Source organism: Planococcus citri, chromosome 3 (genome assembly GCF_950023065.1).
Source record: "Planococcus citri chromosome 3, ihPlaCitr1.1, whole genome shotgun sequence".
Taxonomy (NCBI): Eukaryota; Metazoa; Arthropoda; class Insecta; order Hemiptera; family Pseudococcidae; genus Planococcus; species Planococcus citri.
In genome coordinates, this window is record NC_088679.1 from 32,893,279 (window position 1) to 32,912,979 (window position 19,701).

Sequence of the window (19,701 nt, forward strand, 5' to 3'; positions counted from 1 at the left end):
CACGAATATGACGTCAGATTTTTTGCTACCCTCGTCTAGCTCTCTCCAGAGCACTTAGTCCCTTCAATTTTCACTATTGTTAAAAAGCATAAAAAAATGAAAAATCGCTATTTTGAGGGGGGGAGGGGGTTGAAAATTTTTGTGGGGATACCTACTAAGGATATAGGTACATAACCTCCAGAAAAATTTTCAAAATCTATCAACATGGGGCTGAGAAAAGCGTTATCGAAATTTCAGGAAAGGGGGGGTCCCCAAAAAAGGGTGAGGGTGTGGATCTGAAATTTTTCACGCGCAAGTTTCTCCATCGTACCCACCTTCCATGCTGATATCAACTCGAACGCTTTTGGCGACCATTTCACCACCCTTAGGCGCCTATATACGTACTTGATGTATTTTTCAGGAAACCCCCCTTTTTTGAATGGCTATGGTTCCGCCCCCTTGAACATACAAGGAAAGTTGATACATCATTAGATCGGAAATTTGACGTAGATTATTTTATCTTCAATATATTTTTCGCTAAAATGCAATGCGGCGGAGAAAATCGCGAAAAACTGATTTTGGGGGCACAAATGTGGGTCTGGGGGGCGAAGCACCGAGCGGATTTCGGGGGGGTTTTAGTATGTCATTTAGGACACCGTCCTGAGCATTTTGGCGCAAAAAAAATTTTCCCCTAATTTATTCCAGGTGAAATTCCTATTTGACTGTATTATAAGTAGGTAGGTACTTATTATAAAAATTTAAATTGTTCTATTGCAAGATTGATCTTACAGAAATCAAAAATCAAAAATTCGCAACTTTGTTTTGTTAGGTACCTACTTATTTTTTGTGTGTGTTACGCCAAAATTTTGTGATTTTTCGTATATGTATTTGAATGAATTTTCACATTTTGAATTTGATTTTTCATTCTTGAAAATTAATTGAAAAAATTATTAATTTGAAAAGTAAAATAGGTGACTGTTGTAAAAAGTTGATTTTTATTGCTTCAACATAAACCTCCATTCAAGACGAGACTCTCAAAACATTAAGGAATTGGAGAATAATAATGCACAGGTATGTACATTTATGTAATACCTGAATTCGTGGTACCAATAAGTATCTACCTACATATGTGTATAGGTATTAGGTATCTAATGTGAAATCATTTATTTACACAAATGTACCGTTCATTATTTGATAGATGGACAGCAGGACAGGAAACATTCCATACTTCCCAATGGTACTGAAAATTCTGTCCTTTTTAGTACCTATACCTAGATAAATATTGGGAAAATTATTGCCATTTACTGACGTCCTCACAAGCATTAAAAGATCAATTCAGCAATAAAGGTCGTATAGAGATAACATACTTCTGTTACCTCTGCGCAAGCTATTAAATATTTCGAACAGCTGCTTGTGTTTGAACAATTTTGAAATGATGAACTTGCAATACATACCTACTTACCTTTAAATCATTCGAACGTAAAACAACGGGTACAAAAATCCATTTTTTCGGAAAATTAATTTTTTCAAAAAATTCTTTTTATTTGTACGTAGGTATGTACTTGCAAATGCAAACGCAGCGCGACGAGTACCTACATTCAATCCAAATAGTTTTCAGTTTGATTATCTTTCACGAGGAACTTTGGCGTAGGTGTCTTCAGTTACAATGATTTTGAAATTGATATTAGTGGCAGTAATGCTGATAGCAAAAATTATTAGCGATGTTGACGGAAGCTTGGTAGTAAGTTTTAAATTATGAATAATTATTTGTATCGGTATTGCCAACATGAAGTTTTCATCTGTGATTTTTGCGAGCTAATTTTTGACCTACTTATCAAATTATTGAACAATTATTTTTTATAGTTCAATAGAGTCGAAAATTACCTACCTAGCTGAAAATGCAAACGAAAACTTGACACAGGTTTTTCTCAAACCCATCTTTTCTACATCACGCATTGTCACGCTCTCTTTGTCCACTTATAATCCTCAATATTATAGATATATGTTTGAAGGTAGATGTGATTGTTTTGAATTTTCAGAACTTCAAAGATGGAGTAGGAGAAAAAGGAGACGGATCGCTTATCGAAGCACCCCCTGGAACTCCAAACTTTAAATTGTTCGATAATGGCAAATATTACAGTTATAATGGGTATCTCTTGCCTAATCATACGGGCAAGGCCTACTGACGAGGATACTGTCGTTTGTTCTCTGAATGTCTATCGTTGCACCAGGCAAAAAGCAACATTTTGTAATTTTAAATAAGTAATAAAGTTGCAATGCGATAATGTATACTGATATCTTATTAAAATTTTATAAAATTACTTTTCTTTAAACATATGTACAAAAAAGTGTAATACATTTTTTTTTTACTTCTTTATCAAATTTGGCCTTTGGGCACTGCTTCACAGTAATTTGAAAGTTTGGAACGTAGTTTTTTTCGACGAGTTATTGATAAGATACCTACGATACGAATCTATTCGTTGAATTTAATACTCAGGATTCTTCATGCTATATTCATAAGACAGTGTCCTTTCCCAGAATTTACTTATGGCTGGATTTGATATGTCTCCAAAATCTATCTCATTAGGGAAATTAATACTTGAACAAGTCAAATTACCGTCTTGATTTTTTGAAATTGGCTTCCATGCATCGATTCCAAACGCAGGGTTCCTAATAACAAGAATGATCATTATGAATAAATTTAGGTAGGTAGACAATAACGTGGGTTTAGGTACCTAAACAATAAATTTTGTAAGTAAATAGGTAGGTAAACATTACCCAGTTTTCATAAAGTTTAGATAAATAGACGACATGAATTTGGTCATTGACTTATCATCTTCGTTTTCTTCGGAACTTGTAGGAAGATATTTCAACACGTACAATAGATCATCAGAATGAGCTGTTCCTAAACACAAATAATATGAAAAGAGTCAGGTGTTGCATTTGATACAATTTCATTACCTACCTATGTACTTCAAGTTTCTACAAATGATTCTTTTATTTGGGGAATAGGCGCGAACTTACTACTAACCATAGTTCTCATAGTTGCTTGAAAATATATTTGTAATGCTGTATTTTCCTCGATAATTAAATTTATAACAATATACATTCGTTGAAACGGCTAAATTGTGTATTTTAGCTGCTGTGAAAATTTCATTATAAAACAATCTATCTCCGAGCATCTGCAAGATTCAAAACAGGGGGAAAAAATAAAAATAAAAAGTAGGTAGATAAATATTTATTTTTTAAATGATGTAGTTGGAAATTTACTTGAATCAGCTTATTCGTTGTTTCTCTGGAAATCGACTCATCTTCAAAGTAGAATTTTTTAATTGCATCACTAATTATATTTTTTTCCTGCTCTGGCACACTGTAATTATACATGAGTAAATTTGGCGATATTTCATGCCATTTTTCGTCCAGTTCTTTCAGAACAGCATCATTAGGAATGTACTCTAAAAACAAGAGTTCAAATCATTAACCTCTTTTTTTTTACATTTCTCTCAAGTGAACTCTGAACAAGTTGTTCAACCTGATCCTGGATACAACCCTTCTTTTTCTGTAACACTTGTCATCCAAGGTAAGTTCTTAACTTTGCCATTTTTCAATAAGTCTAGAGGATGTGTGGATAAAAATGCATTTGGACTATCTGGTTCCACTGTGGGTCCAAATGGAGTAAATGGGCAGAATCTCCAAACCTTTGAAAAATATTATAAATCTTGTATTGTACTGTACCTATTGTCTATTTTTTTTTTGGTTTCACAATTATATAGGTACACCAAAATCTAACGTAACCTACTTTTATCAGTCAAATATTACTCGATGAAAAAATGTAAAAATATAGGTACTTACCATAAAGTTCCTCATTTGCTCTGTTATAGCTCTCGCTGGTCTGCTTCGTAAACATTTCACCATATCTTTCGTGCTATTGGTTGGACAGCCAACCAAATTTGCTAAATGGGTGGATTTTTGAGTCACATTTCTAGGCAATGTCCATGGAGGCAATAGAGTACCGCCTACTGAAACTCCTTTTTGGAAAAGTCCTTGAAAAATTGAAATCACAGCCGAGGTATAGGTGCAGGTCCCTCTATTAGTTTATTTTGCAATTTTCGATGCCAGAAAAAAAAAACTACAAAAATCATGTAAATTTCACGATCAATTTACCTTCACTCATCGGAGAAACGAAGTGATAATGCACACTGGCGCCACCAGCAGATAATCCAACAATTGTAACACTGGAAGGATTGCCACCAAAGTGAATAACATTACGCTGAATCCATTTTAACGCGGCTACTTGATCCTTAAGTCCATAATTTCCAGGAGCAACGTTATCGTCAGTGCTAAAAAACCCTATAGGTAAGTATAAAAATATCTTGTGAGTATATTCGAACTATCTAGGTATAGGTATGTATGTACAGTATAATAAATCCATGTGCATGATGCACATCTGGATTCTAGAGATGATAGGTAGCTAGGTACTAGCCTAAAACTCCCAGTCGATAATTAATGCTGATGTATACAATATCGCCATTTTGTAAAATGTAGTCAGGGTAAAAGATATCTCCACCGCCGTACATGAAAGCTCCTCCATGTATAAAGACCATGACATCCATTAAAGGATCAACATCGTTAACAGGAATCTGACAAAAATTAATTCTTCAGTAAAATCACATCTCAAAAGATTACCTTGGTTACAATTTTATGCGCATAGTTTTCTCTACTCCTTATTTGACTCCTCACTCCTCATGAATTGAAAAAAACTCTGCCTCTATGGCTCTGATTAAGTTCGCCGGCAAAAAAAAAAAAAAAAGAATACCTCGTAATACATGAATATGACCCTGCAGGCTGCAACAGTTACTGAGTCTACATGAGTATGTTTGCCTAACCCCCAGTTTGCAGGAATAATGCAAGTTCATCAAAAAAATCACATAGGTAATTATTATTTCTTCAATACTATCGTCAATGTTTATAATTTTGATACCTGTATAATGGCTTGTGACTGGTAGAACAAAATTGGAATTATAATAATTACAGAACAAAGTAATTCATTTTCATTTATATCATAATAAATAGCCAACATTCGTGTTTCATTCTTCAGTCAATGTTCACTGAGAAAAAATGATAAGTACATAATCCTCTGGCAAGCAAAAGCAGTGAGAAGTTGTTTAAAAATTGCGTACCTTCGGTGTGAAGATATTCAAATAAAGGCAATCTTCTTCCCCAAGAATTGAGTAAGGCTCCAGAGCGTCAATTTGCAAACAACGACTGAGTGGTTTTGTTGCATTCCATACACCAAGCCACGGTTTCAATTTTTGTGGCTCCTGTTCAATAAAATAAATTAGGTGGGTTAAAGAGTTTCTGTTAAGTTGAAGATGTTTGGGATTTCTACTCACTTCTTTGTTTTCTAAAAAAAAAATTTTATTGGCACGTAGGATTTTTTTGAATATTACCTACATATAGGTACCTACTTACTTATTGTCAATGTCAATATCGTTTGAAAAGTTTTTTTTTTTTTTTTTTGTGAGCACTCATTTTCTGTTTACAGTTTTTTTCTCACCTCCATTGCATAAAATTAAAAAATGCTCTTAGCACTAATTTCTCCAAAAGGAATATTTTTATCGTTTTTCAAACAATATATGAATCTCAATTTGAAAAGGTTGAAAAAAATGTTAGACCTACCTTGAATCTATGCTTGAAAATTGGTGGAGCTGCGTATGGAACTCCCAAAAATGCGTTAACAATACGTCCATTAGGTAACTCATGAGAAGTTCCTGCAAGTTCACCTTCTTCAACCCTTACAACTGGGGTGTAACACAATAAACATTTGAAAAAACAAATTATAATAAGCAAACGATTCATGTCTTTGATCAACGATCACAAAATATTTCGGAATATTACTTTACAAGTTTAGCAAACTGCGCAAAATAAATGACTTCAGATTTTGCTTTCTTCACTTAGATAAGATGATTTAAATTGAAGATGTAGGATAGGTTGAACGGATAAACAGGTATTTATTGTGCGTATAAAGAAACTCGAGATAACTGCCTAAAATAAGCTTTATACAAAGTTAATGAGTTCATTAAGGTAGGCATAAGCCTATACATCAGATAATAGGTGGTGAATATTTCAGATAGCATAACTAACCATACTTAACACGAGCTTCGCTTTATTGTTTAGGTATGATTTTTATCTCCTCTTGACGGCAATGATTTCGAAATTTACTTTTTTTTAAATCATTCCACCTGATTATAAAAAGCCATAGGTGAGCAGGGTGAAACTGCCATGACTATTGACTACACAACGAAAAAATTACAAAAATGAATATTTTTTATTTCATAGAGGAACAGGCAAACAAAAGAAATCAAAAATTAAATTCAAGTACCGATATTAAACCATAATAAGTACCTACCTATGGTATTTTTTTTTACGCGGATTTTGCACAATCTGGATTACATACTTATGAATTGTAAAAATCCTTCAAAATTTTGTTTGATTTAGGAATCCAAAATCGGTTTCTGAAAATCTGGTTGTTCGTTTTCCCAGATTGTGAATGGATTAAATCTGGATTATTGAAAATCCACAATCTGCTAGGTTGGCAGCTTTTGGGAATGGATTTTGGACTTTACTTAAGTATGCTAAATTTTCAAATCTTATGTTTTCAACCGAAATTCTTTCAACTCTATCTCTCTGAGTTGAAATAAACTGATTTCTTTTCCAATAAGAGAAATCAGAAGATTTAGCGGATGTGAGAGACGTGAAGAATTTCGGTGAAAAACATCATCTAACGATGATGATGAAAAAAAATTGTCGATCGTGGTGCATTCGAAGTTGTTTCTGTTGACAATCATTTTTGAAAAGAGAGAAAACCATCCAAATTTCAATCCCAGAAATAGGTACCTAAAATCCGGAATTTAAACTAGTTCTTTTAGGGAAATAGATTTTAGTTTTTTGGATTTTCCAACAAAATCCATGAACAATCCAAATTTCAGATTCTTGTAAAATCAGTGTAAAAAAAATTAATTGCTAGCCCATGGCCGTAACGCCGTAAGGTAATATACTACATATTCGTAATACCGCGAATTTATAACAACACGTACCTAATTCATTATATCATAATCTGACAACGAAAAAAATCACAAAAAAGCACGTTGAAAATAAAATAATACATAAAACAGGTCGACTTAGAATAAGTACATCGAATGTAAGTACAATATAAAATGCAACAAGTTATTAAAAAACAAAAAAAAAAAATGGAATTTCAATTTCAAATCTTTGGAAGAGAAGAGATTTTCATCTAGGAATGTATTCGTATTTTAATCCCTAGGGAAAGTAGGAAGAGGAGGACAAATTACAGAGTCACTTGGGTAAGAAACATGCTCGGCACCTTTGAGCAATAAATGATCATATTTTCCATCAGTTGCTATGTCTTCTGGACCTTGTAGGGCGTTTTGTTTAATAAACTTCGTCACGGTATCGTAATCAACAACACTCATGCTTAAGTATTTTCCCCAAGCATAGAGGGCCAACGGCTGTAACAAAATTTACAATCATAAAGAATTTCAGATATTGAGCGATATTTGTAAAAAAATTTAACGTACTCGTTCGACAGGTAAATGAGCATACGGAGTTATGATGTGTCTTCTTAAACACGAAGTGACTAGTTTTCGTAATTGATCTACAACCAGGGGATGGGCACAAGGATGGTATAACATTACCACAGCGCCATGCTGTAAATAATTGATCAGTTTTTAAAAAATGTTTTTCATAACAAACTAGTAAATTACATCGATAGAAAGCATTACTTCGAGATTATGCATCCAACGCTGTTTTGGTAAATATTCGTATTCTCCGTACCGACCCCATAAAGGTCTATGAGCACCACTATACATACAAAAAAATGGCACGTTGAAATGTTCAAAAAATTAGAATAACTTGTAGCTAAAAGGACGATACTCACAATGTAATCATAGGATCTGGATATTCTATTGATGTTTCCATACACATATGCGGAGGCTAAAAATGAAGCGAATGTTAAAAGATGATCCGATCAATAAAATTAATAGTCAGAATGTTAAAAATGAAGATTTACAAAATATGTCTTGGGAATCAAATCTTCATGAAGAAGTGGAGCCACACTAGCATGGGGAAGGAATGTCTTCGTAAAACAGATTGTACTAATATCTAAATCTTGCAAGTCCAAAGTTAGATTTGTCTGTAATTAATGAGAAAAATTAAACTCGAATATTACGGATTCACTACAAATTTAATTAAACGTAAAGGAACAAGATTTACTTTTGCATCGTCACATTGCACATCCACAGTAAACATATCATTTCTGTCAGCGAAAAGGAAACGATGCTGGTGCGATTCATCTGGAAAACTTGGCATAGTCCATTCCTTCTTTTTTTTCTCTGGAAAATTCTCCGAGGGCCATTCTCCCTCCTGATCGATAGAACTAAGAATATAAAATTGACAGATTAATTCAAAATGATGTTCTGTCGGAAAAATATGTATTGTAATGCGATATTCTTACTTCGAATGGATATTTATTACTTCATTGTTGAGACTCTCCACTGTACCTGTTGCGCTCGAGTAATCATCTGTAATGAAAGTTACGTAAAATATATTAATGCAAAGAACTTTTGGATAACAAGTACATACATTGAGAATTTATAATTACCTCTCACTATAGTGCTTAAACATTGATCAAAAATAAAAAGTCCGGCAATGAATGTTACTTCAAACGAAAACATTTTACTCCATGTAAGACGTACTGAGATGATCATGGCTGTGATGCACAATTTTTCATTTTAAAAATACCTCAGAATTGAAATTACGTTTCATACATTCCATATAAGTTTCTTGGCATATTTAAGAGTCGCTCAAAAATTTCTAACAGAATTGAGAACTCGAAATCTGTTACAATTTTTTTGAAAAAGTTGTTATCTATTTTTCACACGTTGCAAAATATTGATAAAATCAGTGTTACCATTACGGCGGCTGCTGTTTCAGTCGTAAAACAATCCCCCTTCCCCTCCATTTACTCCTTTAATTAAACAGATAGGCAACATATTTATCATCAATGCAGTATTTTTATTTAATTTTTTTTCATTTTATTAGGTACCTAGGTATTATTTGAAAAGTTTATTTTTATTTTTTGAATATTATTGGGTTACTTGCATTACTCTTTTCTTCCGGACTTCGCCTTACTCAAACTCAACTACATGATTTGAATTTTTAACTTAAATGAAGCCAAAATGATTTCAATTTTGAAATAAACAAACAGTTGAAATGAAATGTCTAGATTCAGAAGACAGGAGTAGGGCGTAGGGCTATATCAAACATCTGAGCAATTCTGATGAGAAAGTAAGCAAAAGCAGGCACCCAGTTGCTCATCCCACAAATACTGCAGTAATAATTTTAACTGTACTTTTATAATGATTCATTTTCTATTTTTTTTTTTGTATTATGTTGATTACCAACTTAAATTATTACAGAAATTGGGAAAATAATGAAAATATAGATCACGGATCACTTTCTTACTTAATACCTAAGTAAAAATGAATATCATTACTCACTTGAAACGAAAATTACCCACATTTATAATGAACATCTCACAAAACATTCCTTCAAAATAGCTAAACTAAGTATTATGCTATGATATGAAGCATATGTGCTGATTTTTCAGTGAAAAACTCCAATAATAAATGGTTAATAATTTTCAATTAAGCATCTACTCATTTGTTTTATATTATGAAGGTAAGTAATTGGTATTGTGAGTAGGACTATTGGTGCGGTGGGAAGGGGCACTTCATAATCAACAGTAAAACAATAAATTAAACCTATAATACGAAATAGGTAGGTTAGGTGCGTGTAATTTAGTCAATGAAATTCTATGGACCTACAATTTTTATTCGTCCACGTAAGCTACCAACGTAGGTAGAGGTACCTTAAATATCGTTTAATCTTCTATTAGGTATTTATTTTCTAGTCGGACTAAATTGTTCGTTTTTCTTTTGCGGGAACTTATCATCATTTCTGAAACGATCGTTTTCGATTTCTTCTTTCGATAGTGCCTCTAATTCTCTTCGAAAATTATCTTGTAAGTTTGTTACCAAGCGTCTCAATTCCTATATATTCGAGCACAAATAAACGAAATAAAATATTATGAATAAACCAGGATTTGAAATTTAAATAGCAATGTAGTTTTAATTTTGAATCTGAAGACACGACATAGGTATTAATTAGGTACCTAGGTCCCTTTCTGCTAACATGGCTCTTAAATTCAAAAGTAACGAGAAATGAAATTTAGACTGAATGTATTAAACGGTGAATTGACCTCAGGTGCAGCCTTCAAATGATGTACCTAGTACCTATACCTATTGTAAATTTGTTCCCTATTTAAAGCAATAATGAAATCGTAAAAATAGTAAATCTTAATTAAACGGTAATTTCCAAATGAACTTTCTTTTTTCTTTCTTTCTTTTTATCACGTACATTCAGCATTTTGACTTTATAAGCTTTCAGTTTGCTCATTTCTGTTGCTTAATAAGCTAATCTGGCGTTAAAATAAAGAACTTTAGTAGGTATAGTCGGGTCAAAACGACCATTTCTATATTTTTAGATGTGAATTTTTCATTGCAGCTTCAAACACGTCGCGCAGTGATGGTAGGGTAACTCTGCTGTGTGTGTTGTTTAATACGTCTTGCTCCTATACAGGGTGCCCAGAAATATCGAGTACCCCTAAACAAGTTTTCTACTAAAGTACTTCGGTTGGTCACAGTGAATGATAATAATGATAGCACATGATTGGTTGTTGGACTGGAGAGATAACATTCCACCAATCATATGCATCTATTTCACGTTGCCAACCTATTTTTTTAATGAAAAACTTTCTTAGGGGTACTCGATATTTCTGGGTACCCTGTACAGTAAATTAAATACCAAATAGGTACAATCAAAATTTAGGTCTGACGTGAGTTAGTCAAACTCGAAAGTGAATTTATGAATATTTTTATGAGATTCTAAAAAGATTTAACAGTAAACTTGAAGCCATGTGCACATTAAGAATAAAAAATACCCATAAGCTTATATGCCTATTGATACACTGCCAAATTGAATGAATCGATTTTAACCTTCTTTCAAAATTGAAGAAATGCACGAAAAAAATCAGTGAGATATGACCTCAAAAACTCATAAGGACATGGAGAAAATTTTATATTTTATCCCACAATCCCACCTTCCCTTGTGCAAAGATTAAACCTTATGGTCCGATCATTTCATTTTAATTTTTGGACAATGAGGAAATGTTTTCCATAAAAAATACTTCTTGGAATGAAATATGAGAAATCTGCAAACTTATTGTTAGATATTGAATAACCTTATCACGCCAATGTGTACTTGGTCCTTGGTCAGATAGTACACATCAACTTGAAAATTAACTTACAGCTTGGTATTCTGGAGACCCTTTACCGAATATATTCTTTTCTTCACATCCAACTACAAATCATATTAAAACGGGAGTTATTTTCAAAAAATTGTGTCAAAAATTCCAATGACGTCGCGTAGGGTATGAAAAAAAACAAGGTGATGTAATACCATAATACAATATTAATAGGTATACATACCTACTTAGAATTAATATTTACCAAAAACTGAATTAAAGAAAATGCTAAATTCAAAAGATATGGGTAAAATAATAAGGCGATCATTGGGTACCTATATTTGACCTTCGTTATTACAATGTAGATGATTCTGTTATACCTAATCATTTAGAAACCACAGGATAATATGTACCTAGTATTGAATTACTTTTTTTATGGGGGCACACTTAAATTTCTACCGGGAAGGTCCTTAAATCTAAGTATACATCTTAAATAATCAGTATTATAGGTATTGGTAAAATTGGGTATGTACTATGTAGGTAGGGTAGGTAATACCTGAATTTTGAATTTGTGAACCTTGTACCACAATGTGTTACTGTTTGTTTGGCCAATTGCACCATTCATTATTTTGATAAATAGACTTACGAGTATTAGTAGGGCTCGGAATTATATGTGAGTAAAAAGGCCGAAATATGCATTAAATATGCGGATCTTTTTTACCCTAAATGTGGCCAAAATATGCGTTTTTGTTAAAATATGTACCTAACTTTGATGTAGCTGTTCGAAAACCGCGTTCAGAATTGTTGTCCAAATTTTACTCCGAGCTGAAACACCAAAGAAAAATGAAAAAAAAAACAACAAAAATTCAGATGCGTAGAGAAAACGTTTTAAATTCAGATAACATAATACACGACCCTCTTCATTTAACAGGCCAGAACCGCGAAATCTGGCAACAATGCTATCAGGCCCAAATCACGCCAAAGATAACATGCGTTTAAATGGGCCTGATACAATTTTAAACTGTTTTTCGTTAAATAATATTTTTGACAGCGATTTTATGACAATTTTGTTGTATAAGATCGAAAGAGAATAACATTTGCAATCGAATGGTGTACTCATTGTTGAATTTTAGTCAATTTACTATTAATCAACTCGGAATGTGTGTAAAATGATTGTTGGGTGTCCTCTTATTATCACTAATTGCACCGAATATTTTCATTCAAATTATATAAAACTATATATCATTGGAAAGAGGATAAAAAACGCTACATTTTGAAGAATACGAGTTTCAAGTAATCTGTCATAGTTTTGAGAAAATCTTCGATTGAAAATTTGAATTCAAATATTTCAAATACGGTAACAAGTGACTCAACACTTATAGTGCTCAAAAGGTAGCATTTTTTATGCTCTTTCCAACGATATATAGATTTGTATAATTTACATGAAAATAATTGCTACAATCAGTGATAATAGCGGACTTTCAACAATTGTTGTACACATTTTCCCTACTTATTAGCTTACTTACGAAGTGAAATTCATAAGTACATATACCATTCGATAGAATAATTAATTTTCTTTCGACCATGCTAAAGAAAATTTTAGTTTAATGTACCCCATAAAAAGAAATTAACGAAAAACGTGAAAAATGTACATTTCGCCATAACAACAATGCGTTATCTGGGCCTGATAATCGTAAAAATGCGGCGTTGCCGTTAGCAGCGGTTCCGGCCTGTTAAATGAAGAGGGTCGTGCATAATATAATACAAGGTGGTGTTTCAGTGCTACCAAATTATCCATGAAAAAATATTTTAAACTTTTTTTTAAATTAAAATTTTTTTCAATACAATTTTTACAAGATTAAGAGGGTGCTCTACACATTGCGTTTTTTAAATATTAGGTATAGCATAACCAAAACATACAAGGCAGAGTACTGATTAGAGGCAATGCATTTTTCGATTGCGTATAAATCGAATAATTGTGAAGGTATTTAACGAAATTTTTTTTGCATAATATTTTAATTTGAAGTTTGTTTTAACGAGTGAAACCATTCAACACTTCAAACAAACATTATTATCGAAGTATTTGCCATTTTAGAAAGTTATCAAAATTATGAGAGTTGATGTATGTAGTTGACAGAAGATTGCTCCAACACTACTGAATGAAATTCGCTGAAATTTGAATATGTTATACTTGTATTCCTAACAAGTTAACGTTGCCCATTTTTCGATTTTTCATTTTGAATGAAAATATGTATAACAATTGAAAAATACCCTCAGATGATGCAGACCCAAATAATTTGAAAAACAATTCGAAGTACCTAATAACTTAATTTTCTTTCTTTTTCTTCTTTTTCATCGTGGAAAAGAAAATAAAACCAAAAACCTAATGTTCAAACTTGAATAGATATCGATTTTTCATTTTCAATTTTTGCTTTCAAATTTTTGAATTGATTTTGAAATTTATAAAAAATCTTTTCAACAAATTTTGGATTTATATTTATTCCAGTGTAGAGTAAAACAGAAATATCCACCTCAACATTGCTACAAATACATATTTTGAGCACACCGGAACATTTGAAACAAGAAACAACATTTCCAAACGAGAAACAAAACTTCCTCATTCCGTTTATTGCTTGTTTTTTTTTGGTATCACGTTTATGGGTAACCCCTTTGCCAGATCGCCTGCGACCTAGCTTGTTTCTGTATTAGAATGTTTTGTTCGCATTTTGTTACTTTTTTGACTACTTTTCAATATTACCTTATGTTTACTTTTTCGAGCTTTTTCAGTTATAGAATTATTTGGGGGGGGGGGGGATTGAATACGAGCTCTGCCCTCGTTTCAGTCGGGTCTTTTGACTTTTCATTTTCAAAAATAAAATTTTTACACATCTATTGATTTTCAACATTCCCTGGAGAGGAAGGAGACCTGACTCTCATCACCCAAAAACGGCCAATGATTTTGATTTTTCTGACTACTGGTAGGTATAATGTACACAAATGAAAAAACACAATTGAAAAGTGATTTATGTACAAAAGTGAGTTTAACAACAGGTAAATAGTAAAATTAGGAGTAGGTAATCTACATAGAAACATTTCTGTGTGAATAAAATATATCTATACATACCTAGGTATACCTAGTAACTCAATTAACAGCATATATACGTACATACACATAAAATAGGTATCAAAAATGACATCAACTCTACTCCCACTGGTCCCACTTCCTTTCATCGGTAAGAGCTTAAATACATCAGAAAATACATTTCAACTCTTTAATTAGCAATAATGTGAAAAAGTATTTTCCGATATCTTCTCTCAATAAGTTACAAGTTTGAAATTTTTTTTATATTCTGTGAAAATTTCATGGTTTAGATTAGGATATCTTTTTATATTCACTACTGTGTGGAAAAAAACGAAAATTAGCCATTCAATTACTTATCATATGGAAATAATATAAAAATTATCATTATATTTTGAAGAGAAAAATTGGTAGGATTAAGTATTCTATAAAGTCATGAACTTGGCAAAAATAAACTTTGAATTTTTCTCCAAATACTGAACTTGAATATTTACCTACATCAAAAGATCATCCACACCAATAAATTGATTAAAAAAGTTATGAAAATTTTTAAAAATTGTATAAAATTGAGATCATATATAAAGGGAAGGGGATAAAAAGCAATCAATATTCACTTAAAATTTGAAATTTTCTCCAAGTTTTATTGATAGCAGTTAGTCAAACCTAATTTTTTACCAAGCTTCATCAAATTTCCAAAAAAAAAAAAAAAAAAAAACCTAATACACATGACCCACACTCACTTATACGTTCTCATTCCTTAAGAAATATTTATAAAATAAATATTTTCAAAAAATTCCACAATGAAGGTATGTAGGTAGGTCTAGGTACCTATATCGAATTCTTTTTAAGTGTTTATCGAAATCTCCATGCCCCATATCCATTTTTTGCAGGATTCCACTACTTTCTCTAACAAAAGTCCCGAGTTTATTGTTTGATGATAAGTAATAAAGTGTTTTTTTTTGTTTTTTTTTAATTATCAAAAAAATCAATTTTTGGAAAATCCTGACCTCTAAAATCGAAGAAGAGAATTCTGAAATAATTTTCAAGTCACCGAAAAAAATTGAGTTTTTGATGGAACCAAATTCTGATTCTAAACAATTTTCAATTCCACAAAATCGAAAGTAGGCCTTTTACAAAGGAGGAAATTGGATTCTAAAATTTTGGAAAATGAAATAGGGTGTTGAAGAAGTGATTTTTAAAAAAGTTTATCGGTTTCTCAGTCACAAATTTTACTCATTTTTTTTCCAATAATCAAAGTACAGAAGAAATATGACCCGATTGGCACATTTCTTGTGATGTCTGACTAATCATTTCTGCAGTCAGAAATTGCCGTTTTGACAGTCAGATTCGCAGTCTGACTACAATCAACCAATCAGAAACAAGTATTTTTTTGAAATTCCAAGATGGCGGTGACTCGTCAGAAGACTGAGTGGAGATCTGAGCGTGGATCTGACTAGTCAGATCCACACTCAGAATCACAGTCAGATATTGCCGTTTTGACAGTCAGAAAATACATTCTGACTGATATGTAGTCAGATCCCTATTCAGATGCACTGTCTAAAAAATGCCGTTTTGCCAACCGGGGAGGACCTAAGAGTAACTCCCGAAAAAATTTCAGGAGCGCAAACGAAGCCCAATTTCAACTTGTAGGTATTTTTCGGGTAAGTGCTCTTTTCTTTGAAAAAAAATCGTAAAATGACAAAAAAAAACAGTTTCTCTCTGCTCGGGAGCCAAACGGTGGCCTTCAAAAAATAAGGGCAGTGAGACTAAAAATTGACCTAATTGATCCAAAAGGAAAATGATACGTTTTCTAGAATCTACGAGTAGAATTGTAGCTACTCAATTACATTTTCTTTTTTTTCGCTAAAAAAATTGTGGTCCTAAAAATTATACAATTTGTGCAGATACTAATACCTGTATAGGTAATCGTAGCATGAGTTCTATTCTCCGGTGAATTATATATTTTTCACCCGATAAAAATAAACATCAATGACATCAACCTAGCATGATTGATTACCGATCCACCTCTTCAAATTTTTCTATTCGAAACAAAAACAGAATTCACAAATCACAAATTTGACCAGTTTTTGCGCCTGTTTATTGGTTACTTATTTGAACATAATATAATCATCTTCGTTATAGACAAGTAGGTATTTCCTGGACTTTATCCCACATCTTTCTACTTGCATGCTTGTAGATGTAGGTATATGTGTACTTATATGAATCATAATTTTTGAAAGTAATCATGATTCTCTAATGTTATGTGTAATCTTAATAGTGAAGAATTTGCTGATCATTTTGAAAATTTCACTGCATTTGAAATTATGTACCATGTACCAACAATAGTAATGTCTGAAGTTCATTCAGATGTAGGTATGTACTTTAGAAATTTGTAAAGCTATAGGAGCATAAAGTTCTGAAAAGGCTCAGGCATGCTCATATAGGTAGGTATTCCTATATAGTTTATAATTTTTTTATGTGCATTGTTATGTTACTCGCGATTAGTACTTTTGAGTACATATTTCTCTGGTGCTTTTTATTAATACCTATCTAAGAAAATACCCGAAACCAGTGAAAAAATTCACCACCATGAATCACATAAATACGAGTACCTATGACCCTCATTGTAAGAGGAATAATCGAATCGAAGTTGGTATTGATGTGTCGTAAGTATATACTCACCAATACTAGGGTAAGTAGATAGGACATGTAAAAATTTATGATGGCTAATGAAAAATTTATTGGGAATAATTTAAGTTGATAATTGTGAAAGTGTAAGAGTTCAATGAAAAGTATATACACATTTTTATTTCAGAAAATATTTAATCTTGAAGTACGTACCTAATATTGATTAGGTTGGCGTGTTCCTCTAGAATAGAGTCTCACATGTTACTGTGATTTCATTCAATATTGTTCTCAATTCTCATTTTAGTACAGAGGCCATAGGGTAAAACACTCAGTCATTAACGAACAGTAGCGTAACTTAACACCCCTTCTGGCGGGGGGGGGAGTTGAAATTGAGATATGTACATGTACTAGATATCGTACAAAAAAAGTGTATTTTTAAGCAACGGCATGGCCGACTGCGAGCGAAAAATGAATTTTCTCAGGGTTTCTGGTGGGGGGGGGGGGGTGTTCCCAACACCCCCGAATTGTTTCAGTTAAACTAGGTACATGAAAGATGAAGTGTACCGACTACAGTACGCTACATCCACGAAGACTGAACTCGATTAGATCTGGTAGATGTATGGAAGAAGACTGAAGAAAGTAGTACCTAATGAGAAATTTTAAGACTGGTCTTTCAATACACAAATTAGCTTTGACAACCCGTATTCGTATAAATTCCAATTTGAAATTGATACCATGGCTCAGATGTTTCGTGCTCCAGATCCCTATAATATTCCAACCACTGGCAATGGCACCGTGAGTCTCCACAATGGGCACGATTTAAGTACCTAGCAGTAGGAAGTTTTAAGACTGGTTTTATATATGTACCTACACGAACATGGATCAATCTCTCTACCATGTCTGCTCAAGATTGAAGAAACCATGCTGGTAAAAAATAAAATGGTATACCATAGTGGTATTTTCAGCGACGATGACGATGGAAATCAAAAGAGCAATTCCGAACGACGTCCTCCAAAAGATTTTTCAAGATCTTCAACTGGTGTAGAGATAGGACGAGGACATCATCTACTTTCTGCCCTACAAAAGATATCAAATCCATCAGCCGCAGCGATGGACCAAGATCTGGTACGATGATCAAAAATTTGAGTGATTTGTTCCGATGGAAACGCTCCAGTATATTTTTCAAATTTTTAACATCGACGATTCGACCCAAAAGTCAGTGATGTTAGATTTATTTCGGTACTATTTTTCTCATTGTTCAGCCGTAAAATTCCAATTTTAGGTAGTTTTGATTTTTTTTTACCATCTTCTGATTTAAATTAAGTAACTACAAGTTACCCTAATCGTTCGTTTTATTTGTCCTACATTAGATATATATGTAGGTAGTTATAATATAATATTGACAGTTTTCTAAACTGGTACTACTTATTTTAGGGGTGTTCGAGCGCTTCCAGAGACTTACAATTTCCAGAATTTACAGCAAAGCAGTTTTACAGCATACTGCAAAACTGCAAGTTGAGCGCTAGAACACTTTTTGACAATTCTGTAAAAGCATATTGCTGATAAAAAGCTATAATGCTGTAAATAAATTTATACGACTTTCTACTGATAATTTATCACAAAATTTTGAAAAAAATTTCATAAAATACGGCATTTTATCATTAATAAAAAATTTTAAAAAACGAAAATGAAAACTTTATAAAGTGGGAGAATGAAATTACGTAATTACACCTTTAAAATTATCATTCAAAAAAGAAAAGAAATCAACACTTTGAAAAATAAGGACAAGAAAACAATTAAAGAACCATCTAACTGCTATTACAGCATTTACAGTACCTCTCGAGCTGCTGTAAAAAAGTAAGCAGAAACTTACAGTTTCTGTAAAACTGCAATTTACAGAAAACCGCTCGAACAGCATGCTGCAATTACAGCAAAACCGCTCGAACACTTTTTTACGTTTTCTGTAATTTTCTGGAGGATTCTGTAACTTGCTGGAGAGCGCTCGAACACCCCTTTTGTATATTTTATTTTAAAATAGAAGAAAAACATATAGGTACCTACTCTAAAGTCGAATAGGCGTACATACATAAAATTACCTACTTAGGATTCGATTGGTATCCACAATAACCAGTTAACTGGTTTTAATTTAATCTAAAAATTCAGTAAGTAGATGAGTTCTTTTTGCAAAATAGTACTCTAGTTAGTAAAATGATCAATTGTTTCGTCATATTAGTTCAAGTATGTCTGATTCTGTGGCTATTATTAAATATTTCCTCTTTTAGATTTTATTTTTCAAAGTGTTCTAATGCTAAATGAAGGTACAATACCCGATATTTAAAATGAGGTGCTATTCAATCCTCGTCCTCCCGATTGATTATAAGTTGATAAAAATAATGAATTAAGTTTAAAAAAAAAAAGAAAATCACTCTCCTGTAAAATTTTACTTTTTTGAGACATAACCTTATTACAGTTATTACTCCAAAGGTGCGATATGTAAAAATCTATGATGACTAATGAAAAATTTATTACAAATAATTCAAGTTGATAATCGTGAAAGTGTGAAAGTTACAATGAAAAATATTTGAAAAAATGTTCAATGTTAAAGTCTTTAATAAATAATTGATTAGGTTGG

At 32.4% G+C, this 19,701-nt stretch overlaps 2 protein-coding genes and 1 long non-coding RNA gene across 3 annotated transcripts; 1 reads left to right on the top strand and 2 right to left on the bottom strand.

Moving 5' to 3' along the window:
* Positions 1 to 1,621: 1,621 nt before the first annotated feature.
* Positions 1,622 to 2,300, top strand: LOC135840387 (uncharacterized). Its single transcript, XR_010557734.1, has 2 exons — positions 1,622 to 1,720; positions 2,019 to 2,300. It is a non-coding gene; the product is annotated as an uncharacterized LOC135840387 (long non-coding RNA).
* On the bottom strand, positions 2,262 to 5,953 carry LOC135840384 (esterase FE4-like). Its single transcript, XM_065356890.1, has 10 exons — positions 5,659 to 5,953; positions 5,160 to 5,300; positions 4,463 to 4,619; positions 4,144 to 4,329; positions 3,832 to 4,022; positions 3,512 to 3,677; positions 3,250 to 3,434; positions 3,011 to 3,161; positions 2,758 to 2,884; positions 2,262 to 2,649 (listed from the first exon to the last, which is right to left on the bottom strand). Exons 1-10 carry the CDS (start codon positions 5,836 to 5,838, stop codon positions 2,466 to 2,468), a joined length of 1,668 nt encoding a protein of 555 aa, XP_065212962.1. The 5' UTR covers positions 5,839 to 5,953; the 3' UTR covers positions 2,262 to 2,465.
* Positions 5,954 to 6,288: 335 nt separating this feature from the next.
* On the bottom strand, positions 6,289 to 8,948 carry LOC135840386 (uncharacterized). Its single transcript, XM_065356892.1, has 8 exons — positions 8,660 to 8,948; positions 8,513 to 8,579; positions 8,272 to 8,434; positions 8,069 to 8,191; positions 7,937 to 7,992; positions 7,782 to 7,860; positions 7,578 to 7,706; positions 6,289 to 7,508 (listed from the first exon to the last, which is right to left on the bottom strand). The coding sequence occupies exons 1-8, from the start codon at positions 8,763 to 8,765 to the stop codon at positions 7,293 to 7,295; spliced, it is 939 nt and encodes a 312-aa protein (XP_065212964.1). The 5' UTR covers positions 8,766 to 8,948; the 3' UTR covers positions 6,289 to 7,292.
* Between the last annotated feature and the right edge of the window lie 10,753 nt (positions 8,949 to 19,701).

Coding starts and splice junctions, on each gene's coding strand:
- LOC135840386 (XM_065356892.1), bottom strand. CDS start 8,765: ATGATCATCTCAGTACGTCTTACATGGAGTAAAATGTTTTCGTTTGAA. Junction 8,580..8,659: donor TTTAAGCACTATAGTGAGAG/GTAATTATAAAT, acceptor CTTTCATTACAG/ATGATTACTCGAGCGCAACA. Junction 7,993..8,068: donor TGATTCCCAAGACATATTTT/GTAAATCTTCAT, acceptor CTTCATTTTTAG/CCTCCGCATATGTGTATGGA.
- LOC135840384 (XM_065356890.1), bottom strand. CDS start 5,838: ATGAATCGTTTGCTTATTATAATTTGTTTTTTCAAATGTTTATTGTGT. Junction 5,301..5,658: donor TTTTCAAGCATAGATTCAAG/GTAGGTCTAACA, acceptor TTTATTGAACAG/GAGCCACAAAAATTGAAACC. Junction 3,678..3,831: donor AGCAAATGAGGAACTTTATG/GTAAGTACCTAT, acceptor TATTTTTCAAAG/GTTTGGAGATTCTGCCCATT.